General features: G+C 51.3%; 1 protein-coding gene across 6 annotated transcripts in view; it reads right to left on the minus strand.

The window, feature by feature from the left end:
• Nucleotides 1–691: 691 nt before the first annotated feature.
• LOC120952642 (mucin-5AC-like) overlaps nt 692–27,709 on the minus strand; it is a 38,847-nt gene continuing 11,829 nt past the window's right edge. For 4 of the 6 annotated variants that reach the window (XM_040372070.2, XM_040372073.2, XM_040372071.2 and 1 more), the window contains 10 exons: nt 27,255–27,318; nt 10,129–10,867; nt 9,379–9,522; nt 7,716–8,240; nt 7,437–7,634; nt 3,534–7,345; nt 3,075–3,209; nt 2,771–2,973; nt 2,380–2,691; nt 692–2,286 (listed from right to left, as the gene is read on the minus strand). In XM_040372070.2, coding sequence (XP_040228004.2) covers nt 1,870–2,286; nt 2,380–2,691; nt 2,771–2,973; nt 3,075–3,209; nt 3,534–7,345; nt 7,437–7,634; nt 7,716–8,240; nt 9,379–9,522; nt 10,129–10,727 — 6,345 coding nt within the window. In that variant the 5' untranslated portion in view covers nt 10,728–10,867; nt 27,255–27,318 and the 3' untranslated portion in view covers nt 692–1,869. Of the gene's footprint in view, nt 2,287–2,379; nt 2,692–2,770; nt 2,974–3,074; nt 3,210–3,533; nt 7,346–7,436; nt 7,635–7,715; nt 8,241–9,378; nt 9,523–10,128; nt 10,868–14,733; nt 14,832–27,254; nt 27,319–27,709 lie in introns of those variants that run through there. The other 2 variants (XM_040372075.2, XM_040372076.2) reach the window with 2 other exon arrangements.

Genomic DNA, 27,709 nt, shown 5'->3' on the forward strand with positions numbered 1-27,709 from the left:
TTCCCCTTTTTACACAACCACACAAACACACACACATGCATGTGCATGCACAGGCACAGGAGGGAAAACAGCTACTATGGACGCCCAGGGAACTAACTTAGTAATGGTGTTTTTTTAAACGGTTTTGTTTTTCCTTCATATCGTATCATTCTGCAACGGACGCGAAAAAGAGAAATAGAGAGAGAGAGAGAGAGGGATATAAAGCCAAGACAAGATGAAGACACCGGTATGTGTAAGTAGCAGCAGGTGCAGAGAAGCGGTCCGATGCGCGCGCGGTGTTAAAGCAAAACAAACCCACACAAAGAGCCACCAATAGGTGTAACACACACAAATAGTAGAAGGCTCTCGGAATAGCGCAGGCGAAGAAAGGAGGAGGAGGAAAAATTGTATTTTTCTTTTTTGTCCAAAACAACAAAAAACAAAAGAAGGAATACACACATGTGTGCGAGAAAGGTTATCTGAAATTGTAACAAACGTGCTTCTATTTTTTTTAGAACCATTTGTATTGAATGTCATTTGAAAGAAATAGTCGCATGTTGTTGCTGCTGCTGCATGTGATTAATTAGTTTTATCTCGTTTCAGACAGGAAAGGCAATGGTGCGTGGGATTTTGGAACGAATTGTAACGCCAGCTCTTCATGTAAGTAATTGTGTCATCAATCGCGCTCTTTAAATACTGTAAAGTCGTTCAATTATTTTGTATCTTCTATATATTGTTTATTGCTTTTACATATAAAAACTGTACGATCTCCTACTTAACTTGTTGCCATCCCCCAGCGTGTTGTGCCGTGTTTGCTGCTGCTGCTGCTGCTAGAGCAACCGGATCAACACCGACACTTCACTGCTTCTCCTGCTGCTGCTGCTATTGGTTGACTATACACAAAAAAAACCGCAAATTAAATGTATTTTAAAACACAGTATTGCAAAAAGAAAACAAAACAACACCTTCCCGCGTGGTTGTTGTTGTGCGGCGGGGAATGGTCGTCGTACACGCGCGCGTGCCTTTTGATGCGTATATGCGTATTGCGTTTAGATTGCGCAAACGACACTTTCTTTACAATGTGTCGTACGTAATAGGAGAAAAATGTATAAATCGTACTCCAAGTTCGATATTTTCGTGTGTGTGCGGTAGTGGCTGGGTGGTGGTAACTATCCGTTTTTGCCACCGGTAGAAAATGATCCGCTTTGCACAGATTTGTTGTGTGATTTTACTGAATTTTGTTGGTCTCTCTTTCTCTTCCAAGAACGAAAGCCGTATGTTGTGTGTCGGTGTGAGTTGTTATTATCCTAATTACTTTCTTTTTGCTTTCGTTTATATACTTCTTTTTTCCGTTCGGCCTCGTTCCGCGTGTGCATCGGGTGTAATAACACGGCTGGGCGATATTGTACACACGCACACAGCTTTCTCTAACATCCTTTTCCCGTTATACCAGTTATATGCAGCGTTCAAATTATTGGCACAAAATATTCAACTTTTGTGACTAGGATTTCCCCTGCCTCTCTTTCCCTCTCTTTCTTACTCTCTTCTGCATATTTTCCTTTTTTTTTTAAATCGACGCTTTTCCTCTTATATCTCTCACTGTCCTCTTCTCAAATAAACAAACGCGCACGGGTGCCATCAGCTATACTTGTTACATGAGATTTTTTTTCCAAAATTATGCATCTACCTCATCTCACTCCATCATTCACTTCAATAAAATCCCCCCCTATTATACCCCCCAATGCTATTTAACTGGTAGACATTATGTACAAACGTGCTCGCGAGAGTACGTCGATTACTACTACTATTACTACTGCTGCTGTTGCTATTACTACTCTACAGCTGTGCTACAGACACATGGAGCTGTGGCGTCTGTGGCCCGCTCCTCGATTACCGATCGATGGAAGTAGTAGTGGTTGCAGGGCTGCCACTATCCCCGCTTCGGCCAGCAGGAGCTGCTGCCATTTTCTCCGTAGTTCCTTCGATTGAGGAGGTATCACTGCCAGCAGAAGAAGCGGCGGTAGTAGTGGTGGTGGTGGTAGTAGTGGTAGTACTCGTGCCGGTACTATCAGCAGCGTCCGCTGGTGACGTCGCATCAATGCCAACCGTTACGGAGGTGGTAACGCGTTCGAACATTAGATCATTCCCGACGGTGTTGCGTATCCAGGTGGAAATGTTTGAGGTAATCGAATTGTAGATGGCCGGATGCGGTCGCTTGCCACAGTTGCCGTGGTAGCTCAGTATGCCCTCCAGCTGCCACTGGCCGGACCCGTCCAGGTAGCACATCAGTGGAGCACCCTCATCGTTCTGTGTGTGTAGTGGGACGCGAATTTGGTAAGAACATTGCCGCTGGTGGTTGGTGGTTGGCATGCGCAAAAACCATAAGCCAATAATACTTACGTAGCAGGTCGTTTTGTTGCTGTTGAGGAACCCGGCACAGATCGCATTCTCCGGCAGTACGCCGTTGTAGTGGATGGAGGAGTTGCATCGTTCCGTTGGGACCGTCGGTACGGGCAGATACTTGAGGTACTGCTCCGTCGTGGCCGGATTCTCGAGATCGGATCCCCAGCCGGCCGTTAGGCAGAGCTGCTCCGAATCGATGCTGGCCGCCTCCGCCAAACACACGCTGCCCACCATATCGTTCAGCTTGAGCGGGGCGGACAGTTCCAGCAGTGCGACGTCGCCTGTGTACATGAACTGTTTGTACTTGGACTGCAATGAAGGAGGAGCAGGAGACTGGAGACGTTAGAAGAGAAGGGTGGAAAATTGAAACTGCGCGATTTCTCCCTACCTGTGGATAAGGCACAACACGCTTCACGTCCACAATCTGGTAGGAAGCGTCCGCGGCAGCAGCGGCCGTATCTTCAAGCGAGGCATTAAACAGCGCACTGCCGGCAAACAGCTTCCAGCTCATGTCACCCACGTTCCGGTTGTTGACGAACTCCGTCTTGCCCATGATACAGGTGTAGCTGGCCAGTGCCCACCGTGGAGAAACTGTGTGTGTGTGTGTGTGTGTGAAGGTGGAAAAAGAAGAAGAAGGTACTTAACACTCTGTGGGGCACAGTGAGGAGCGACCACCCGACCGGAACACTTACCGATGCTGGCGGTACACTTGATGGCGGCATTGTTGCTGAACGCTAGCGCCAGGCTGGGCCACTGGTTCGGATCCGAGGCGACACCGCCCGCGATACGCTGCTCCAGCGTGGGCTGAATGCGCTCCCGACCGCAACCTGCAAAACAAAGGTAAGAAAGGTCCGATTTAGTAACGCATACAGGATTTTCCAGGAGTTCTCATAGCTGTGGGACACTTTATTGACTCTTTCTTAGATGAAATGAACTTATTGTAATGGGAATTGGACTCTCTAGCACCCTTGTTAGACAAATCCAATAGGAATTTCCAACGAGCCTGTCCCAAAAAGGGTGCCATAGAGTGCAATTTCCAACATATGGAGTTCACTTCTAATAAGAAAGAGTCTCGGAGGTGTCCCACAACTATTAGAACCCCTGGAAAACCCTGTAAAACAGGCAATTTCCACACTCAGTGTAACACTTGCGATATTCCTCACAGTACAGCTGTAAACCCTGGTTGCACTCCATCGAGTGGATCGGTTCAAACTCAAGCCGGTTCTTCTCCGTCACCCGGTACATACTGTCCACCAACGAACCATTGCCGCCGCCCACCTTCGTGAACAGGATCTTGCTAGCCCCGGCATACCCCAGCTCAGCACACACCATATCCGCCAGCGCTCCGTTCCATCCGTCCCCACAAACGGCCAGCGCTTCGGACGAGTTGCGCTTCACGCGCAACGCACCATCGCCCCGTTCCAGCTGATAGCAGTGCCACTCATCCGACCCGTCCGGGCACTGCGCATGCCCGTCGCAAACGTACGCACCCACCACACACCCCCCAGTGTGGCACTTGAAGCTGTCCAGCGGGCAATCGCACAACCGCTCGTCCTCACCGTCGCTACAATCGATCGCACCGTCGCAGCGCCACGCCTCCGGTATGCATTTGCGCTGCCCGGCACAGAAGTACTCGTCGTTGGTGCACGTGTCCGGGCAGTTGCTCTCGTCGAACCCGTTCGCACACTGCTCCAGCCCGTCACACTTCCACAGCGCCGGCAGGCACGGCCCATTGCCGGTGGCCGGATTGCACGACAGCTCGTCAAAGTTGCAGCGCCACTCGCTGCAGCCCTGCTCGTCCGACCCGTCGTGACAGTGGGCAATGCCGTCGCACACGTGCTGCCGGGCAAGGCACACACCATCCTGGCACTGGAAGTGGCCCGGGCAGCCGAGCCGCTCGCAGTCCTGCTCGTCCGAGTTGTCCGAACAGTGCGACACGGAGTCGCACCGTTCCGCCTTCTGTATGCACGAGCTGCCGTCCTTGATCGAGGTGCCGTTGATGCACTCGAACTGCCCGACCGCACACTTGGTGAACATGGTGCTGGCACGCTCGAGCAGCAGTGTTTCCATGCGGGTGTCTTCGGTAGCAGGCGGAGTGCTGCTGCTGCTGCTGCTCGCTGCTGCTGTTGCCGGCACAGGTTCGCTAGCCGTTTCGTTCTCCTCAGAAAAGCGCGTTCCGATTAACGACGTTCCATTTGATCGCTCTGATCTAATCAAATGAAACGTCGTTTCGTCTAAAAAATGACCGGTCGTCGTGGTTGGGATGAGGGTGGCAGAGGATTCGGTCGAGGAGGCCGGCGATCCTGACTCCACGGTGAGCCGCTCGGTGGTGGTGGAGGCATCTTTCTTCCAGTTCAGCGGTATGACGCGCAGATCGTTGTCCAGTAGGTTGTTATCGTCGGCGAGATCGTTCTCCTTCAGGCTGATCAGATCTTTCTCGATCGCGGTAATGGGGTCCAGGGCTTCTGTTACCACCGAGGGAGGCGGATTGGTAGCAGCTGCTGGCGTGGTGCTGGTGCTGGCTGCTGGCGTCGTCGTGGTCGTCGTAGTTGTGGTGGTGGTGGTGGTGGTTGTCGACGACGATGTACTACTGCTGCTGGGTGTAGTTTCATCGGCTTGGTTTTGGAGCTTCTCACTCGCATCGATCGCCTTCAGCAGTGTGGTTTGCTCCTCTTCAGGAGTGGTCATTGCGAGTTGGTCCGCATCCCCGTTAGTGGTTGTTTGCATCACCATCTCCGTACTATCATCCATGTTGCTTGTTTCCGTCAGCATCGCTTCCGTCACACTGCCGACCAGCTGTTCCGTGGTGGAGGAAGATGCTGCCCCCGACGCTGTCTCAGCCATCGTGGAGTTCTCGCTAGCAGTAGTTGCACTCTTCGACGCCTCCTCCTTCGTCGTTCGTTGTTCCATCATGGTCGTTAGCTCTTCCATCTCTCGCTCCGTACTGGTGGCCACCATCTCTTCACCGCTGCTCGTCGTCTGCTCGACGATGTTCTTCGAGCTGGCGACCGACAGCAGCTCCTCGAGCGACTCCGTAGTGACCGGCACCGGGCTACGGATCGTCGTCGTAATGTAGATCGTCTCGGTGACGTGCGCATTCAGCTGCTTCTTGTAGTCGGTCCGATCGCCGTCCTTCGCCAGCGGCACCACCTCCAGGTACTGGGGCTGCGTCTCGATCTCGTAGCCCTCGTGCCGATCCAACCCTTCGTGCAGTATCTTCACCAGGCTTGCGTTGTTTTCCGTCTCCGGCAGGAACGGGGACTCATTGTGGCCGGCCAGAATCGGTGCGGTTGTTTCCGCCTCTACTACCGTTTCCGTCACCGCGTACGAGCCAGCTCCAGGTGCGCTACGTGCGCTCGAGCTTTCGATCGACGGTAGGAAGGGGTTCGTTTCGTCCTGTACCTCCGAATCGCGCCCGAACGCTTCTGTCGAGGTGGCGAAACTGGTCGACGAGCGCCACTGTTCGAGGGAGATCGGGCTGGACGTAGCGTACACGGTGTTGTCGGCCGTATCGTTCGCGGACAGCGAACGTCCCTCGAAGCCGTTCACCACCGTGGTGGAGGAAGATCCGGCCGGAGTCGCCGGAGTGGTCGGTTTCGGTGGAACGAAGAAGCTGGACGTGGATGGCATCGGAGTGTCGTCGACGATCGTTTCGGTGACGGGTGCGGGTGTATCATCCTTTCCGCTCTGTTCCGTTACCGTTACGATGACGTTCGGCGTGGAGCTTTCGATGGTGCTTGAGTGTTTGAGCATTGATTCTTGGTCCACAAACATAAAGTCGGGCAGTTGCGAATCATCATCCGTCGTTGAGGGGACCAAAGACGAGGTGGACGAACGTTGACCGTTGGTGGTAGTTGTGGTTGGGATGGTTGTTTCACGCTCCGTGGTGGATACAATCACTTGTTGCAGTAGTTTACCGGTGGACGACTCGGTGGATTTTTCCTCGGAGTGGTCAGCATCGGTACTGGAGGAAGGTTCTGGTTCACTTGCGGGTTCAGGCTCGCTCGTAGGTTCGGGTTCGCTCGATGGTTCGGGTTCACTCGCGGGTTCAGGTTCACTTGCTGGCTCCGGTTCGCTGGATGGTTCGGGTTCACTAGTCGGTTCGGGTTCGCTGGAAGGTTCCGGTTCGCTTGAAGGTTCCGGTTCGCTCGTGGGTTCCGGTTCGCTCGCAGGTTCCAGTTCACTCGCAGGTTCGGGCTCTGAGGTCGGTTCCGGTTCACTTTTAGGCTCAGTTTCCGTGGTAGTCGCTTCAGTAGATATGATCAACTTGGCGGAATGATCACTAGTCGATGCTTTCGTGTACGTATCTGAGCTACTTGATTCCGGTTCCGAGGCAGGCTCAGGTTCGGGTTCGCTCTTTGGTTGCGGTTCCGGTTCCACGGTTGCTTCTGGCTCACTAGCTGGTTCGGGCTCACTAGCAGGTTCGGGTTCACTAGCAGGTTCGGGTTCACTAGCAGGTTCGGGTTCGCTAGCGGGTTCGGGCTCACTAGCTGGTTCGGGTTCACTTGCAGGTTCGGGTTCACTAGCAGGTTCGGGCTCACTAGTAGGTTCGGGTTCAGTCTTAGGTTCCGGTTCACTAGCAGGTTCGGGTTCACTAGAAGGTTCCGGTTCACTAGCAGGCTCAGGTTCACTAGCAGGTTCAGGTTCACTAGCAGGTTCAGGTTCACTGGCAGGTTCTGGCTCGCTTACAGGTTCTGGCTCGCTTGCAGGTTCTGGCTCACTTGCAGGTTCCGGTTCACTTGCAGGTTCCGGTTCGCTCGCAGGTTCCGGTTCGCTCGCAGGTTCCGGTTCGCTCGCCGGTTCCGGTTCACTCTTTGGTTCCTCGTGTGTCTCCTCAACGCCATTAATCGCTGGGACGGGCGTGTAGCACGTGCGTCCATCTTCATCATTCAACAGCATTCCCTTTGGACAGGTGCACATGAAATCACCAATCTTTGGATCGAACGTACAGCCATACTCGCAGCTGCAAAGAAGCAAGGAAAACCAAAGAAAAAAACCAATTCCATTACCCGACCGCTTACAATGCCGCACCAGCACTTTGCTTCGTTACTTACTTCTTGCCCGAGCTTCTCATGACGCAAACGTCCGGCAATCGCGCCACACGGATCGTGTTCGTCGGCACGATGTACGTGGACAGATAGTTGCCGTTCTGCTGCAAGAAGTTGTTCAGCCGGTGCTTCATCGTGTCCTCGGACATCTGCATTGTGTTCGGTTCCCAGCTGACACGGTAGTCCACCACCACCGAACCGGGCCTATGCGCGCGAAAAACCAAAAAAAAAGGTGACACAAAAGGTTAGAGGCGAATGGTGTATAAACAGCGCCACAGCACTTACTTCATGTTCAGAATCTTGACATAGATCGGTCCCCGGGCGTCCGGTGTGCTGAGCGTATCCTTCAGCTCTTCCTCCAGCTCCATCGCGAGCGCCCTGTAGGCGGAGCTGTTCGGGTTGCGATAGTCGTCCAAAAACTCCACATTGGCGAGCGTAATCTGTCCCTCGAGCGTGTTCGGCACGTACACGGTGCTTTCCTCGGTCGCGGGCGGAACGGGCGGTAGGGTCGAGGAGCTCGGGGAGGGCGAAGGAGTCGTTGGATATTCGCTGCTAGTGCTGGTCGTTGGGGCGGTGGTGGTTCCATTTCCTGTTCGTGTTTTGCCGCCACCGAATACACCCGCCGACGCTACCTTGTCGCCGAACTGGCGCGACTCAACGGGGGTTGGACTGTCGTTGAAGATCACGCCGGAACCGGCCAGGATGGCGACCACGATGACGGCCAGCAGCACGGCCAGTCCGAGCAACCAGAAGGGCCAGTTTTTGCGCTTCTTCTCGCGCTTGTCCTTTGTGACGTAGAGTTTTTCACCCCTGGGAAACGAGTTTAAAGTGGCCAAGATTGGACGAGTTAGAATTTGTTGACTGCAGCACGTGAAGGTGATTGGTATGTACAGATAAACAGTATTTACAACAGATTGGACCATCCCAAAAACAAAGCAAACATGTATGGAGGGGGCAATGGCGTGGCGAGTATTGTGTTTTCAGCAACAAACAGAGTAGGCCGTGTCCCGCAAGCAGCCACAGCTAGTTTAGCGGATTAGAAGAGTTTGCCACCGTAACCACGTGATGCGTTTCAGTCTGTGCTTGTGTCTGTACCAGTAAGTGTGTGTGTGTCTGAATATTGAAGAAGTCCCAGCACCATGTTGACGGTCATTCGCTGCTGTGTTAGATGAAGGATCGTATAGTCATTGTGCGAGGGATTCGGTTTAGTGACAGGTCCCCTGTTGAAGCTCCGTGTTCCTGGGTGCATGACGTTCTTTGAGGTTCGTTGTCAGTTGCGCGCTCAGCTCTCCAAGTGAAGGGAGGACAGTTTATTTTTCATGGTGAGCAATAGTATTTACAATTACAGGGTTTTCCAGGGGTTCTCATAGTTATGTGACACTTCCTTGACTTTTTCATACTAGAAATGAGTTTCATATGAAGGAAATGGGACTCTATGGCACCCTTTTTGGACAGGCTCCTTCAAAATTCCTATTGGATTTGTCCAACAAGGGTGCTAGAGAGTCCAATTCCCATTACTTTAAGTTCATTTAACGTAAGAAGGAGTCAATAAAGTGCTCCATAGATATGAGAACTCCTGGAAAACCTTGTAAGAGGAGAGATTAATAAACCCCCAGCTAACTTCCATCCTGTTTTGTCTACTTTCATGTACAGTGCGCAGTGTAAAGAAGACCGTAAACGAGGAACATACACGCGGAACCAAAGCAAACGGCTACCACAGATGTGCAGATTACCACCAAGCGGAGCTAAAGCGAGGCACGAACAACCCAAGAAAGGTTGTGAGCCCGTGTACCGGATGTTGACGACATTGGGCTGCTTAATGATTGTGTGATGATGACGTTTGTCGGGTGCCGAGGATTATTCGAATGCCGCCGTGAGTATGTATGTGTGTGTTTGTGTTTGTGATAGTGACAGGGGGGGAAGTCAGCGGGAAATGGGGTGCAGGTACCTCGTGATTTTGGTCCACTGTTTATAGTCCATCGTTCCGGGGGCGGGCTCGTTAACCGAGTGCCCGGTGTAGTCGACACCGCGGACGCCCTGACGTCCGTACACGGGATGGCCGACGCCGTGGCGTGACTTTTGGAAGGAGACACTACCGCACGCCGTGGTAATATTGTGTATGGGCGAAGCCAGCATTTGCAGCAGTGGGTGGAGGTTTGGTGACGAAACCCACCCCGTACCAATGTACGTAACACGTACGATCGCCCCGAAAATGGCCCAAGGGTAACACACAGGAAACACACACACAAAAAAGTAGAGCGAAAGGAACAAACGAAGAACACAGTAAAAGAGAGAGAGAGAGATAGAGTGAGATTGGAAATGGTGAATGAAAAAAACACACATAAACAAACACACACACACACACAAACGGAAACGCAAAGGAAAAACAGTGTGCAGTGGGTGAGGAAAAGGATATTAGAGGTGAGAAGAGAAAAGAAGGGTGAAAGTGGGAAATGGCAAAGGAATGTGTTACTGTTGATAATTAGCCAGCAGTGGACCAGGTTCTGTTTTGTTTTTTGGTTTTTGTAGCAAATGAAACCGAAACACGCGCGCCATATTAGACGGGGGATTAATTTGGATTAAAACAAAACCAAAAAAGACTTGGCAAGGGGATGATTGGGCAACACAGGAGGGAAAACAACACGCGCAAGCATCGGTCTGAGAGCAGCGGTCCCGGCCACCGGCGTGGTCCACTTACCTCATAAACTTCCGGTGCTCGTTTACCGGCACAAAGTACTCGTCGTACGGATCGCCCAGATCGACCTCGGTATCCTTCTTGGCCGGCAGGGCGCCCACGCCCCCGTTCGTCCCATTCTGATGGTGCCCGTTCGTTGCCGGCGGCTTCGAGGACATGTTGAGCAGCTCCAGGTTGACGGCTTCGGCCAGCGGCTTCTCGCCCACCGTCTTCCCGTTGACCGACACGACGCCGAGCGACTTTTCGTCCTTCCCGTGGCCGAACGAGCTGAGCGGACGCTTGTCCTGCTCGAGCTCGAACGCGGGATTGTCCAGCCCGTTGGATTTGGCGGAACTGGGCGAACCGCTGCCGCCGCCGCCGCTACGGTTCAGCACCGGTGCGTACTCGTTGGTGGTTTCGGCGTCTGGGCCGGCGGCCCCCATCGGTACCTCGATGTGGCGCGGCGAAGGCGTCGGAACGGCCGTACTGTTCGTGCGCGAGCTTTGATCTTCATCCCCGATCGAGAGGGAGATTTCGTTCTTGTAGGCGTAGGCACCACCATCGCCACCGTTGCTCTGCTGGTGGTGGTGGTGATCGTTGCTGGACGACCCGGTCTCGTCCATGTTGACGGCGTCGGCTAATGCGCCCTTCGAGCACACGAGCGCTTTTGTGGTTCACTTCTTCAACAGGGTGTTTCCGTCTAGCCGGACTTTTGCTTGCTTACACTTCGGACACGTCCTACACACAGTTTCTGGCGGCGGTTCTGCGTGAGATAGAGAAGGAGAGAGAGAGAGGAGAAAAAAGCGATTAACAACAAAGTACATTCAAAGTTGGCAAAGGAAACCACACAGAAAGGGCGTAGAGAGAACCCGCTAGATGGGATCACATTCGTTCATATGACTCTTTTTTACTAACAGTACGTTTGCATATTCGGTCCACGGATCCGACGACTGATGACGTCACCACACAAGCACACACACACCGCAACCCCTTTCGCTCGGTGGTCAACTCCAAGAAAGGTAGGCAGGCCCAAATTCGGTTTGGTGCAATTACTACGTGGCCTGCAGCACTGAGCGGCAAAGTAAAGAACCATACACACATACACACAAACACACACACCCGTCCGTAGGTCCGGCTGTAGCACGGACAGTCTTTGCCCAGGCGTAGTCGCACCCAAAGCAACGACTTTTGCACACACGTTTTGTTGTTGTTGTTGTATGCCACACGGACACTTCAACAAGGCGAATGACTCCTCGTGTGGCCTGTGCGCTGGCCTGCAATCGTGCGGCTCCACAGTACGCTCTGGGCTCTGGTTATGATCTGGTTTTCGACTCGATGATTTGTCTGGTCGTCTGGTGCCTGCGCCAGGTGGAGAAGGCGTGGGGGGCAATAAGTCGCGTGATTGTGTGCCGTCGTGCAGGGCGCTGTTGCTGTTGGTAAGCAACACCAACCAACCCAACAGACTGAACTGTGTGTGTTTCTGAGGGCATGCCGTGGTTGTGCGGGAGTCGCCATCAGCAACAGAAGAAAGCAAGTGTTTCGTGGCGCACTGCATTTTCTTCTTCTTTTTTTTGCAAAACGAAAAGGGTATGGGGAGTGTGAAGTGGGGCGTCCTCCGTCCGAAAGGGACAACAAAAGGAAGCGCAGCTTGAGCGTGCAAGAAGAACCCCACGGGGTTGGCCAACGCTGTCCCGGGCGGCTAGCAACGCCGTTGCTGTTTGGTTGAAGTCCTTTCGGAGGGCAAAACAGGTTTCGTCTCGCTTTTGACGAAATATTGCTGCATTTGCCTGGCGTGGCCCCGTGGTAATGTTGCCCCCAACCTCGACATCCTCAAGCGATGGATGTTTCATGATCCCATACACACTAAAGCACGTTTCGTTGCGGTTGTGTGCTTATTGCACGGCCGTGTTATTTGCGCTTCTTCCTTCAGCTGCCCTGGTGCGTGTGTCTCCTGTAGGGCTCTCTTCTGTGTGTGTGTGTGTGTGTGTGTGTGTGTGTGTGTGTGTGTGTGTGTGTGTGTGTGTGTGTGTGTGTTTGTGCGCGCAGTGAGGTGTAAACGGTGCGAAGAACACGTGGAAGAACACGCGAAGAGCACACCATGAATTCCAGAAAAGGGATCTACCGAGCCACCAGCGCCACCACAGCAGAGAGGGAAAGTCTTGGGCGTAGCTCTCTTTCTGCAAACAGGTTCTTTGTCTGCGGCTCGCGACCTGTGCACCCTCGGAGAGGGCGAGGGAGGAGCTGAAGGAAGAGTGTGTGTGAGAGAGATAGAGAGAGTAAAGGCAGAAGAAAAGCCCACCAAAAGGGATTGGCAGGTAGCGGCGCAAATAATCTCCCCCTGTGTGTCTCGGGGTCTGTGTATGCGTCAGCTCCCCTCAAAAAATAAAGGGGGTCGTCGGCAGGTCGTGTGAAAGGATGAAGCGAGAATATGAAGCCTTCGGTGTTTTGGAGGAGTGGGAGAGGGTGCCTTTTTTATTGTTGTTGTTGTTGTCGTTGGTTGTTTTTGCGTGCCTCCACGAAACAAAATGAGCGGGAAATGAGGTTCCCAGGTTGTACCCAGTTGGGACTGAAATTGGGGGCATTCCTGCAATGTAGCGAACCCCCTCCCGGGAGGATAAGGCTAGAAGAGAGGGCGTGCTTTCCTGCTTCCCGGAAAAGGACCTGCGCTGGGACCCAAATTTCAATTCGTTTCGTAATTTCGTTTATGCTCTCAGGGCGGCACTACAATTTATCAACTGGTTCAATCACAATATCCAAGCGCGATAAATGGAGCGTTTTGTGTGTTTTAGTTCGTTTTGCAGCACTGAGACTGTGGGTGAGGAATGTGTAGCCATTGCGCGAAAATAAAACAACGCTTGGTGCGCCCTCGCTAAATTGCGCACCGCTCTGTGTGTGTGTGTATTTGTGACTGGCTTTGGAGCATTGGAGGTGCTCCAAGGGTGGTTTTGAAGGGGCACGGGCACCCTCAGGCCTGATGTGGATATACAGGGCTAAAAACTCGTTTACGGTATCTGATGCCTAGGTGCAGCGCTGTCGAGAAAGGAGGGAGTGGTGTGCGCACTCCAACATACACACACACACACACACCCTCGGTGGCCAAATCGAGCCGACCTGCGGAATGCGGTCAGTAGTAAAATAGATCAGGAAATAATGGCGACACACAGCGCTAGGTTTGATTTCGTTCGACTATCGAACAGCACCAGCAGCTGTGTTACGGTTCTGTGCATTCTGAAGGACAGAGCACAGAGTCCCACGTTTCGGGGGTGGACTTGGGGTTATGTTTTATGATTGAAAATTGGATTTTAGGTTCCTACCCAACTAGACAAAACATTTTACCCTGACCACCAACCAAGTCAGCCAGCGGGCTGTGTAACCAGAGCCGTTGGCATCTGTGCTGGAGGTACACAAGCGATTCGAGATCTCGTTTTGCTATTAACCTCCTAGATCTGGTAGCACTAGTCGTTTCTTCCTCATGCAACACGTGCTGCGTGAACGGGGGATTGACGATGTTTGACAGGTGTGCGCACACGGGGTACGTCAATACACATCACCCGATCACCCGTCGTCGTCACGTTGGCTGTTGCTGCTGCCGGCGATGACAGTTACAGTTGTAGTTGGCGGTGAAAGCGCCGGTAGTACGCACCGGATAAAAACCGGCGAGTGAGTCTGGATTTCCTGTTCCTGACGAAAAACTGGTTCGTGATCACGCTGAAAGTGAAATAGTAAGAGCTACCCTACCACAGCGTACTGCTGCGCGCTCATTACGAACCGAGGCACAGGTGATGTAATGCAGCCTCTGTTATCTCTCACTGCGTGCCTACAAGTACGCGTGTGCACCGTACGTACTGGCGAGCACGAAATCGTTTCATCAAGTAAAAGGACGAACGTATTTTTGCCCTCTTAATGATTTCTCTTGCAATTCACTCAACGCGAAGTACCACTGGACAGGAAATCACTGGACATATATACACTACACATTAACCACTCACAAGAACCTTCACCAACGTTACAAGATGCCCACTTCATGTGGCATCCATTTTATGAGGTACTTTCAAACAAAATACCCGATTCTAACACCACCGCTGGCGGCTGTTGGGAACTCTGTTGCTTTGCGTTTCTGGTGAGGTCTTCTACCCGCACAACAGGTTTTGCTGGAGAATCACATGCAGGACCAGGAACTTGGCACTAAAACTCAGCGACGCAAACAAACGAATGCCCAATGCCGACGATATTGGGTTGTTGTATTGTTTACTGCTGCGGGAGCCTCGCACTCGGTTCACTTTCACTTGACACCGACGGTTGTTGTTTGGGTTTTGCGTCCGAACCACCGCGCGTACAATAAAGCAGCGTACCGTTCCACCGCGCTGCTTCCGTCTTCGATGTGAACGTTTCCCTATTTAGAAGATCGGTTGCTTCAAACGCCTTTCGTTAAGAACGGAATAATGCGCTCTGCTGAAGGCTGAGGCTACCCTCTTTATTTCTTGCTTTACTTCCTACTGGTTCAACTCTCGTGCTCTCGGGTGTGCGCTCTCAGCCGTATCGTCGTAACCCTTGGCTCGCCCGATGGACTTGGAACTCGCAGCAGAGAGTTTCGACTTAATTATATCGCTCGACGACGATCACCCTTACCACAACAAAGTTATGATGGCGAGGACATCTGACTGTGGCGTAGGACTAGCACTAGCAGCAAGTAGATCTTCTCCGTGCGAATGTTTCCGTTCGACTGGTGACCGGTGGGAGTTCTGGAGCGCGCGCTCTAGCCAAGACGCGCACGCAGCAAGACTGAGACCGTAAAACCCAGACCGCCTTAAGATGGACGGAAATGGACGGAAATGTCGGTGCCATAATTTGCAAGCGACTGTCCGTCCGACCGTGCCGGCCGGTTTGAAGGAACGTGTGCGCCTGTCATTAGGCAGCCGATCCCTATCGTGTGCGTGTGTGTGTTTGTGTGCGTTTTTGGTGGCATCCGTCCACCGTTTTTTTTCTCTGCAGCCAGCGTCCTTTATGGGCGGTGTGTCGTTAAACCAGTGGCGGCAAAAACGAGATGGCATGCAGGCGGGGATGCGTCGGGACAGACGTCTGTGCCTATGCTCGGTCGGGCGACAGTGGTTCTAATCGCCGGCGGTTGATCGTCGAAAGAGGTAAATGTACACATGACTCATGCGATCTGACTGCTTGCCGTGTGTGTGTGTTGGTGTGTGCTTCCAGAATAATATGCAAACGTTGTTCTTTTGCAGCTTAAAAGGCGGAAGATCGGGGGGAAGGGGACCCTAATGAATGTGTTTGTTATTGCACGCCACACCACGCCGAAAGGCTGGAAAGGCTCACTGCAGGCTGCAGCATTAATGGTGAATGGTGCACCGACTCGCAAAAGGCAACTGAAACGATGTGTCCGGGGAGGTATCAATTGCTGCAGATGGCAATAAAACCTGCCCATAAAACTGCTGGTGTAGACGGCTCTCTTCTGGCCAACATTCTGCGAGGCGGCATTGACTTCAGCGCACATTATAACTCGTCCAGCGTAATGATGCAGCGTCTTACCGCACACCGAAACGCATAGGGCGATGCGATAACGTGCTGTTTGTCTCCCCCGGTGAGTCCCGTGCGTGGCCCTGAGGGGCATTGCTGTGTCGGTGGCTCACGCGAGAGAAGGTGCATCCCCATGCATGGGGCCAAACAATTGTCTAGTTGTTGGCGAAAACTTTCCCGCACGTCCATGTTTTTTTTAATGGGAAGTGAAGTAATTGTAGGCTCCCTCGGTGTGTTCTGCTGGACGGATGACGGAAGACGGTGGGTCTAGGTCATTGGAGTAGGCAAGGTGGGCAAGGTGCAGTAGTAGCTGCGGGCCAGGGCGCTCCGACATGGGAGAATAGAACAGATTTAAATTGCATTAACGTAGCTTTTGGTGGAGGAGCTGCTTACCAGCTAACACAGACAGGCATCGGATGATAGAAGACGCAAGACACCGATACCCAGGTGGGCCATCCAGTACACGTACGAGGTGTGAGAATTGTATTGTTCTAGCGATAAAATATGGTAGTTAGCGGTACCTACTTATGCTACGATCAGCAAACGCGGAGATGTGTTATACGCTAGCCCTAGGAGGAGGTACATATTAATGTCGTAAATACTCGCTGCGGAGCAACTGTATAACTTGCTCCCAGGGGGGCAGATCATCGGTGGAGGTGTTGTAAAATCCAAACTCCACTTTCGTAGCCCACTGTTAAGGTCAAACTTAAGTCCTACCCCCCTGTGTTCATGGACCAGTGCTCCATTCTTTTCCCGTGTCAAGACTAAACCCAGATCCGGTCGATGGGCAACTTAACGCGTCCATTCATTCGTCGCGACGTTGCCTTCAAACGTCAAGATGTGCACACTGCTCTCTGACCTAAACCTTGTAAGAATGCATAAACACAGGTCGCGCTCGGTGGAACGACGTTCCGCGCCATATGCTTCCGTCTCCCAGCAAACGGGAAGTTCCTCCGATTCCGGCTCCGTTGGTGGTGGTGGTGGCGTTTGTTTGTCGATCGAACGGCATGTAAAATATGGTCCAAAATCAACAAACTTGGCCAATGTTTTCATTTCTGAGTCGAGCCGTTGAGCACGTTTGAAGCGTTTTTCGCTTGCCTGGGGAGCTAATGTTTGACATGGCCGGCCAGGGTTGCCCGATATGGACAGTTGTTGCTTGTTTGTTGGTTGATCGAAAACGGTCAAAACTGTTTGGGGGAAGCGCGCGTCTTGTTGGTGCCTTGCCGATGACTAAGTAATGAGAGGAGTTCGTAGAAGCGTACCCAAGTACCCAAGAGAGCCAGATGTGTTTGGCGATGATTAGGCCGAGCTGTTGTTTTACTGATGAAGTGTAAAGTGGCAGTTACTTGCAAATGGTCTACTCCACACCAAGCCTAGCTCACGAAACTCACGGCTAAGGTTAGCTGGGGCTTTGTTTTTCGCTTGCTCTACCAACGGTTTTGAAGCTTTCCATCCAAACGGATGCACAATACAATACAGCACAGCGCAACTAGAAGGAGGAGGAGGAAAGGCCTACACATCCGAAGCTGCAGATGAGCGCAGATGGTGGTAAACGTTGCGAATCTGTCACTTCTTTTCTAACCCGCGTACCGTATGCCCAAACCGAAATGGGTGTGTGAACCCGTTCGTTTCCTCATCGCCCGGAGGTCACAGCTTTGGAGCGGAGGTGCCGGTGGGCGTGCAAGGTTAGACGAGATTTCAAAGCTCTTAGGCTAGGCGGGTGCATTCCGAACGCCAGCAGCAGCTGGGCTTGGTGACTGTTTGTGTTTGTGTTGTTTCGTGTTTTTTTTTCGATTCTTTTTGCGGTGGAAAACTTGTTTTGCTGCTATGCCTTCGAATGTGGACAAAAGGTGTCTACTGCGCATTTTTTTTGAGTCAGCCCTCTGTTGCAGTTACAAGAATCGTTTGCATTTCCTAACGGAATGAAGCTTGACTTTCCACCAAACGGTTGGGATGTGCATGAATAATTGAGATGATTTACTACGAATATGGAACCGTTGGAATGCTGAAACAAGGAGAGAAACTTGGTGTTGGTTGTACAACCATCCTCCCGCCAGATGCCAAAACCGTTCCCCCGCCCGAAGCACCGATATGTATGAGGTATGTGTCAACGTCAAGACACTTCCCTCGATCTCTCCAGGTCCGGGTCCAGGTCTTGCGAGATGACGGGAGGTTTTGCTTACACGCGCTCGTTCCGCTTTAGAATGTCAATAAATCACGCCATTCTGTCGCCAACGGTCCGCGGCTCAGCTCACGGTGTCTGCGAAGTTGGGTATGATGTTGGGTGGGTTTGTTTGGTATGTTTCTGAATCATGCACCCCCCAAACGCACTCAACCATGGAACCGGAAGTTTGCGTGAGAGAGCAACCGAAAAACAACGCTGGCAATCAATGCTTGATCATGCACAGGTTGCGCGTTTGCGGTGCCCGGCCTTACCCTTTGACACACGGGGGGGTATTGGGTCACCTTATGGGTAGAATGCTACCAAACCGATCGGATGGCTATGGGCCAAGGGGGTTTGCTACCTCAGAGTGGGTCGCTTGATCGGAAGGTTATGTGATTGATGAACTGACCTACTCAGTACGGGACGGACGGTTGCGCTTCGATTCGTGTGTACGGAGGAATTGAGAAGAGAAGCTCAACTTTGGGGCTGTTTGCATACGCGCAGACCGGGTGATGATGATGATGATGAGCTTGTTTGACGTAGTTGACGGTCCGAAGCTGCGCGTAGAATGGGATGGAACCGATCAGCTCTGGCAGGCGCGGGAGCAGCAGAGTCCATCTAAAGAAGATTGCTACCTACCGTTGTTGTGCGCAGCACGAAGAGATGGAACGCCGATTTGTAATTGTACAATTCTGAAATGAAGTGCTTTGCTTGCTGCTGCCCGCCGGGAAGGAAATTGGACCATTTGGTGAGGATGAATCGATTTGAAAATGGTTCGATGTTCGTTTGGTAGCTGCGTTTTATTGGTCTATAATTTTGCGCTCAACCTGAGCTCAAGGTGAGTTCTTTCCACAAAAACAAGATGACTCCCGCGTACTACACGTCGTGCAGGGTTTTCACAACAAAATGTTCAGAACGAAGCTGAAGTACCAAACTCCCAAAACAGTTCGAGGGAATTACAAAAGGTATGTTGCAATTGATGCAAAAGTAAATGGTACGCTCACCTGATCAAATAACACGCTTTAGGCGTCATCACGCGCCCGTCATTTAAAAGCATAATTTGTTATACACCTTGAAGGGGTTGAGGGTACGGATTGCAGGGCTTTACTGCGGCCTACTGGTTGGTATTTCATTTTAATGTTATCACCCGCCCGACCTTGATCGTCATTTGAATGTTACAGTCCTCGGCGCTAGCGAGTGTGAGCGCGTGTTGAATGATTTATGAAGCGCCGTTCGAGTGGTGAAACGGAAAGTATCTCTCCCTGTGCTCCCTGTGCTGATTGCCATGGGTGTGGGGGCGAATCGCGGGATTGCGTGGGGATCGCGGCATTGCGGCAACAAAACGGCCAGAACGTGCCCCGGTTTTGGGTGACACGGAGACACCACGGCGCAGAAAGTGGTGCACTGCGAGCGCAAGTGGTCGTTGTGCATTCTGCGTTGCGTCTGGAAGACATTTTGCATGCAAAAAGGCACCCATTACACACACACACTCAAGCTGACCATGGGTCAGCGGCACTCGTTCGTGAAGGTTTTGCCGGCTAGGGGAGACAGAGAGTAAACTCGAGAAGTCATCAAGCGGCGGCCACTCCCGGGCTGGGTCGTGTTATCCCGCGGGAAGGAACAATTGTAGGAGCGCACTGGGCGGGACGGGCACGACGGGCAAACGCGGGGGTGTAATGAGCGTCTGAGTTGATTTACTTTTCCCAGAGGCTGTTCGTCTTGACTGCGGGACGACGCGACCGTTGATGCAAACCAAACCGTCGCGTCTCGCTGCGGTTTTGCATTTTGCAGTACGCCATTGCTCACGCCATTGCGCGGGGCGTGATTGAATGTTTGGCGTGCAATTGTAGCCTGGCATCTTTTCCATTTGTCCCACGGCTCAAGTGTCACACACACACACACATACACAAAGGGGGTTGGGTTTTGAGGGATTGAGGGAAGCAAGACTAGCTCGAGAGTGGATGAATGTGACGTGGCAGACGTACACTGATTGAAATTATAATCATCTCATTAGATCGTATTGACTGATTGTAGCAGAGCCCCCGGGGGATGTAAGAGCGTACGATGATTACAGTGCTTGCTAATTAATCATAGAAATTTGTGTCCCACGTGTGTCAAGGGGCAGTTTGAGGGCAATTTTCGACTCTAAGTAAGTTTGTCACTGTGCTTTGTGATCGCTGCCCCAGCTGGGAGGACAAATATAGGGAATTATCTTCAAAGGCTTAAAACGAAACGTGTCTTAAGATCACTTAACAGGTTAACGGATCGCGTGATCGACGGAAGTCATTAATCTTCATAATGATAAACAACAGAAAAAGGGAGATGTAAATTGGACACACTCAGCACAGTCAATCGAAAGGATACTCGCAACGGTCGCTAAGATGAAGCTTAATTAAAGGTTTCCAGGGGCGGGAACACCCCCTTCCCCCTCCTCCCTCGGCAAAGTTACAAAAACCAAGGAATCGAACCAACTTCCAACAGTTGTCATTATTTAATTTATTTAAATCGTTTTCATTTGAAGGATACCGGATCGCGCTCGGGGACGTTGATGGACGTGAGGACTGTGCGTGATCGTGCGTGCGTGTGTGTTTGTGAGAACAAGCATGTAGCATTGAGCTTGTACGGAATATTGATTTGCCTACCTTACAAGTGCAGCTGAACCAATGGTCCAGCTTTAAGTGGATGACTGGCGCAATCGTTCCTGATTCTGGTTGGCGGTAGGCACCCGTGCGCTCCTTAATCCGTCAAGATAGTCCACGAGAGGACGTACCTACACTAGAACTCTAAAGGTACTTGTGTGTTGCAAGAAAAATAGCTTCCTCGGAGGTGAATGGAGCTACGACTCTACGACAAAAAACCGCGTCCATGCCCTCGGTGCCGGTCGCGCCCGTGGTTGAGTGTCGAGTGCTTGGGGTGAGTGCACTGGCCTGGCAGCAATACCTTCCCAGAGTGAAGGTGATCCCCACTTCGCGCCGACTGGTTTTGCAGACATCTTTCGGTGCGTTACCTTTACCGTCTCTCTAATCGATCAACTTTAGCACCGGATTCGTCGCTGTCGTTGTGCAGTGTAGATCCACCGAACGCAACCGTTGCGTCACGCCGATCGGTCGGTTTCGCGTGGAGGCTGACTTGGCGGCAGTACAATAAGCATTCGTCAGCAGTGTTGTGTCGTGTTACAAGTTGATGTTTTTTTTTGTACTTCCAGCGCGATCGTAGCACGCTCCGGATCGCGGCAGACACACATAAAAGGGCAACGGCGTGTGCAAGCGACGAACCCACCCCATGCTCGCGGGTAGTCAACAGTCCCAAACACTCCCATCGCAAGACACAACCACACACATAGAGGTTGCTAGTGTGCCAGTGTGCAACCTTTCATCAAATTCTTTACAAAGCAATCCGCAACGGAGTGAAGAATCGCAAACTGGGCCTCCCTATTAATGTTTGATGATGGAAGCCGTAAATGTGGGTGAAATCCGACCAAGTTGCGTTACTACTTCCCTTGAGCGAACAATCTTTCCAAGCGAAGGCTTCTTCACTGTTGCGAAGGTGCCCAAAATGCTTTCGGATGGGCTTGAAAAGTCTCGCTCCCCTCCATCCCCCCCTCCACTGCTCAGGAGATAGGCTATTAGCATTTTTGATTTGGAGGCCTTTGTCGCATTGTCTGTGTGATGAACCATCAAAGCGATGCACCAGCCAAGACGCTCTAGCATATTTCAAAGCCACTAGGTCAACGAGCATAACCGGCAGTTGTGGGTGAGTTTGGCACTGTGCGGTTGGGCGAGATTAGCGTGCGTAAATTTGTGCACCATTCGTTTTGGGGCGCTTTTCGCGCCGAGCGAAGCGCGTGCCGATGGTGCGCGTGGGATGAACTACATTTCCGTTTCGCCCGTTTCGTGCTTTCCTTCCGGGTGGGGTTGCTTGGTTGCTTGTTAGAAAAATTAGTGCGAAAATAATTCATTCTTCCGGCACACGATTGTTCTCAGCCCGATAGCCGGTAACGGTATTTGGCAATAATCCAAATCAGATCTCGCCGAGCACTCTGGTGCGATAATAAGGTGGGTGAAGGGTTTCTTTTTGTTCGTGTATAAGGGAAACGAGTATGAGGAAGAAGTTGGAGATGTGTGCTTTCACTACTACAAACAATGTATGTAAAAGTTGTAAATGTTGTGTGTAAAATCCAGCTAGCCTAAATATTAAGCCGTAGCTGGATAAAATCTGAGTTTTTGTTGTTAAATAAGCTAAAGAGGATTAACTTTTTCCGTGCCATTGATCATGTAGCTTATGTAGTGGTCGTACAATATACGATGATATGTGATCAGCGGGCACATCTTAACGTTTGCAATCTTTTTTCGCACTAGCCAGGACTGACTGCACTGCAACGCAATGCATTTCGAGGGTTATTAAATGGTAATTGTTAAATGGTCTTACATTTAAGACCATTCTATCCCACAAAACCATCCTTTCGAAAGCCTCAAGTGTGAGTCGCGAGCCACAGGGGTGACCTAACGACTGTTTTCGTTAAAATCTTGCCGCCGCGAAGCACCGTTTCTGGCTGAACGGTTCCCTGGCCGGGTGGAATGCGTCCACCCACGGATGTTTTTCCTCGCTCGCTCGTTCAGTTTCGCACGTCCAAAATGCATAAAGTGCTACCACTGCTGTCACCGGAGCTCTACCACCATCAACACAAACCAAGCAAATGGAAACGGAGCAGAACCGCAGCACGTACCACTGTCGACGCCTGTCTTTGGCGTGCTGTTTGCTCCGCTCCTTCCCCCCCCAGCTCGTTCTTCAAGGGCAAAGTGCGCAGCAAAGTTAGGTGACACTTTGGTAGGCAATTCGGGCTATGACATAAGCGGTTCTTTTCATTCACGGTGTTGCATTAGAGGAGGAAAAAAGGGAAGTAACAACAGCAGCACAAAAAAAGCGGAACCAAAACAAAAAACCTCGAACGTGTTTGTGTTGCGTGGCTGATGAGGGAGGGCTTACTGATTACTGGGCGAGTGAGTGTGTGCGGAAAGTGTGCTGGAGTGCGAATTAGTTTGCACCGAACAAAACCCGAGCTTATGATGTAAGTTCACCCGACCTCTTACCGCGCGGGAGAGAGAGTGTTAACAGCAAACGAGCAAATTCGCGACGTGGATGCATTTATGTAAAGCAGGCAGGCAGTGATTTGCAGCAATGAGTGTGGCGAGAAATTAAACACAAAAAACCCTCCCTCCCAACTGAGCGCCCAAATCGGCCCAGTAAACAACGGCGAGGGGAAGCTGGGAGGAGATTGCGCGAGATAGATGTTGCCACCATCGATGGGTGGTGCACAATGTTATCTCGTTGCAGAGAGCATATGTGTAAACACACACAGAAACACCCGGGAGAGGTGGCGGCGTGCCCAAACCCGGACCGAAACACCATTCTTCTCTGCACAAACACGCCGTGACGCTTGCAGCTGACCGATTTTCCACACAAACCGTAAAGGGGCAGGGCTGAATAGGAGTACCAGAAGGTACTGATATGTCTATGGCGCTTCGTTCCCTCTCTCGCTCTCTGTGTCTCTCGTTGTTTCCTCTTGTTTTCCTAACCCTCTTTAGTGCAGGCGAGATTCAGATAGAGCCCGCAAAAAACAGGGGATGATGATGCGTAATAAGCCGCGTTGCTATTTTTGTGTGTGCATTGCTTTTAACCCATCCCCTCCCATACTCTACCCTCGGGACTGCCATCACAATAGAGGAAAAACGGTTTAAAATTGCATTGCGATCGCGCAATCGCATCGTAACACCGAGCTCCACGGTTCATTTTCGCAAATATGATAATTTCTTTATTGCAGAGAAAAAAAACCCAACATCGGAATGCGCGTGATTTGCACCCGGGTAAATATGACTGGAAGCTTTCCTCCCAGTCCCCCACTTCTTCTTCGTATGCATGTCGGAGATGCATCAGATGAGGCAAAAGCTCGCCGAGGAAGCGACAGGCAGACACAGGCAGACAAATTAAAGTGACGCGTGCCGCTGCTATACCGCTGCGCACACACTCCGTGTGTTAGTGTGTCTAATCGCACACCGAGGGAGGGGGGTTGAACTTATCTTTTCTTTCGACTAGTCATCGCCCCATCAGCAACTTCTTGCCTCGGTGTATGCAAACAGGCGCACTGTGAGCTTTTAATTGCTGGGCGGCGCGAGAAAGGAAGGAGGAGTAGCTAGCGCCACCGACTGCTTGCCATCAATCGCAGTTTCTTTGCAGTAGCAAAGCAAAGAAAAAAAAAGGTCGATCGATCGATCAGATCGAACCAATCTCTTGGTCTTGGTGGCATAATCGATGCCGCCGTCAGCTGCGTTGCACCGAGAATTGAAGCGCGCCCGGCGCACGGTTTTTTGCTGTGCCCACACGCTAGCCGGAGTAACGTGTTACGTTACCGGATCGATAATGGATGCCATCGTGAGGGGGGAAGGAGATGTTTTCGTTTTGTTTTTGCAGATTTTTTTGCAGCGAGATTCAGTGTGAAGTAATGGGTGTATGGTAATGATATAGATTACGTCGAATTATCCCAAATCAATCAATGATCGGTGTGTGCTGGGTGGAGAATAATTAGCTTCATGATTTATCTAATTATTTATTTAACACTTTAAGGAAAAAGGAAATTTTCTTTTCTCTTCTACCTTTCGTTGTATCGTTAAATATATTGATGAAATCAATCTTCACAAAAATAGAAACGGGTACGACACGATATTAGGTAATTTTGAAGTGCCTTTCACAGTCGCTCCTTAACAGCAGATTATGATTGATTGCAAGTGTGAAATATTTCAGTGAGCGTTTATTCTTCCCAACACTGTTCAAAGTTTAAAAAAATCCCTCTCCTCTGTATCCATCGGGCGGCAATAAACTTGCTGTCGCTGATGCCTGGCGGACACACCCGAGGGCCTGTACCGAAACGTGAACCGTTCGCCTATCGGTATGGCGAGATTTAATTAGCCTGCTAACGGATGGTGTCGCCACGCACGTTGCACCTATTGCCATCTATGTAGCATACCGTCCATGACCACACACACACGCACGGGCGTAGATGAAAGTAAAAGTGAACAAACTCCTACGGGTTTGCAAAACCACGGCACGGTCGTACAAGTCTCCCAAGCAAGGAGAGCAACTTTACCAGCAACTTACTTTGCTGCTGCTGCTGCTGCTGCAGCGCTCTCGTTGCAAATGGTTTGCGGTTGGTGCGGGCAGTGGTGGTTTGGTGGTTTAGCGCAGTTGAATTTCCACCCGAAGGCAGTACCGCCACGCCTTAGGCGCCCTCCAGCAAACCTTTTGCACTCTACGTGGTGGTACCCGGGGGGCCATGTGTCAAACACTCACACTCGCGTCTCGGTTTAGGTCGGTTGCAATTGTCACACGTCTGGCCCGAAATAGTGTCTCGCCTGGTGCGTTGTGGCTTGTTGTTCTCTTTCTTTTTTTTGGCACGAGCGCGAATCCAATTAGCAGCCGCTAACGGCTGGACGCGCAGTCGGGTAATTACCATGGGCGCTGTAATTGAATTAGCGACAGCATCTCAACGCTGTCGTTCTCTGTCCCGACCGATCGTTTGCCTGGCACATTGTCCGCTATCACCCCGTGATGTGATGGTGAGGTCGAGAAAATGACAACGACGGGCGAAGCAAAGAGTAACGCTCTCTACGTTCGCTTCACCAGGTGACACCGGGTGATCCGTTTCATAATTTATAAGCTCTCGGCCCCACCCCTGCGGGGGATTTGTAATTAAAACAATTAAAAACCATCGGTATCATCCTGGGAACCGTTCGGCTCGTGCCGCAAACGGAGTCTGACCGAACGTTCGGTGTAGGAGAAGCGGTAAAGTAGCAACGGTTTTTTGGTTGCTGTTGTTGTTGTTGTTGGGAGGCAAGCAAGGCGAATCTGCTCAGTCAGGTGGATATTAAGAAGTTATCTATCTAACGCATCACAACGGTAACGACTGGGGGTGTTTGGTTGGGACGATGTCACCGATGCATCTTTGTGTGGCCCGTTGCGCTAATGCGCGCCGGCAAGGGTGACGCTGCTATCTGTTTGACAAATTGTGGCCCAGGGTGGCTGGTACAAGCCTCTGGTACCCATTTATTATACCAACCCATTGAGTAATGTGAAGCGTTATCTTCCCACTTGAAAAGGTAATCTTTTCTCAACCCTTTGCTTAAGCACACGCAACGCGCGTAAGGGAGAAGATAGAACAGAATCGCCCGCAGGAATGAAAAACGAAAGACTTCAATGCCTGGGATTGCCGTCGCGCAGCGCAGAAGATGCGCAAGCGACGAACCCTCTCCGCTCTGGGTCGTCTCTCGTGACCGTGGCCGTTCGGGGTCGAGGAATGCATTCGCGAATTCGCAGAAAATCCGTACAGCGACGGAACTTTCAGGCCCGATCGTGCCCATTACTCAGCTCAAGGACACGTCACCGCCGCAGGTAGAAACATGATCCTGGGACACGGCGTAAATTGACGCGAGACGGGAGATGCCGTGCCTCAGCGGGACTAATCTCCGGTGTAAATTGAACGCCGTTGCGTTTTCCGCAGGATTAGCTCGTCCGTGCGGTAGCCATCCTGCGGGAACAGCTCGTTCGATAAGTTATGATCCCCTTCCTGAAGCGTCCAGAAAATGCGTCGGCTAATAAGCTGCACATGGGGAGATGGCACACTTCTCGGAAACCAGCACGGAAGGGATGTATCGGACCTAACCGTGCAAACAGGAATGATGGAATAGTGGGAGAAAGAAGAACAAAATAAACATTGCTAAAAATGCGCTCCCCCCCAAAAAAAAAAACGAGCACAACCGAACGGCTTGCGACAAGGCCACGCAACACGCAGGTCGGGACCGGGGCGAGTGCGTTGTGTGTGTGCTTCGTTCCCATAATCTTGCCTTAGTCATCAGTTTCGTTACGGCTCACGTGATTGGAATTCGAGACGAATTTCGAACAGTCTGCAATACGCTGGATGCGATTTGTGTGTTTTTTTTTTGTTTCTTTTTCGTTTTTTGGGGATTGTGTGCGAGACATAACGAGAACGAACGCGGGAGGAAGAAGCAGCCAAACCCCCGGCACTGGCCTCTCTAACGCAATGTGTTGTCCGGCCGTGCGGAGTGCCGGGCCGCCAGCATTACATCATCATCGTACCGAGCCCCAGACGGGGTATTATTGACGAGCTCGGTTGTGTACGCAGCCATTTGAATAGAAGTGTTGATTTATTGAAGAAATCCGTGAAGGCATCGGAAGAGCCTCAGCCCCGCCCAGGTCCTGCGCGCGTTTGCCGTTCGGCTCGATAAAGGTAGAATAATATTATTGCGTTCGTTCTGAGCCGAATTAATTTTTGCCGTTCGGTGTCCAATGTTCGAATGGCCACCGTGCGCCGCGGGTTTGCTGCGTTCCTTTCTCTGGCGGAGGTACGGAGAGTACGAGCGTTTATTCTAACGGCGGTGGTACTTACGGAATATTTTAACCCAACGAGCAGGGAATCATGCTGCGATGGCAGTAGTCATCGAATGGAAGGGCTGGGGGGAAAATGGGGAAAGAGAACGAAATAAATTAGTCTGATGGGCGCTGCATGTAAAGTGGCGATGGCAGGGTGGTATTTCTCTAATGAGAAATTGTTCCCTCAGCATAAGCGATTGTGAATGAATTGCTATTTAATTAGATATTATGTTTTTCTCCGCTGTAATTGCACGCTTTTCATGGTTTGCTTAAGTGCGCTAATCTTCACACAATTTGATTAGAATTTTGCCAAAATTCTGCAACTAAATGAGCAGCATTATGGAAATAGATTCCGGCAGGAGATTCCAAGTATTTGTAATTCTTATACAACAAAGCATAGATTTTATAACCCTGACTAAATGGAAACGTACATCCAGAACACGACTGCTTACTCCCGTTTACCGTAAGCCT

Source organism: Anopheles coluzzii, chromosome 2 (assembly GCF_943734685.1).
Source record: "Anopheles coluzzii chromosome 2, AcolN3, whole genome shotgun sequence".
Lineage (NCBI taxonomy): Eukaryota > Metazoa > Arthropoda > Insecta > Diptera > Culicidae > Anopheles > Anopheles coluzzii.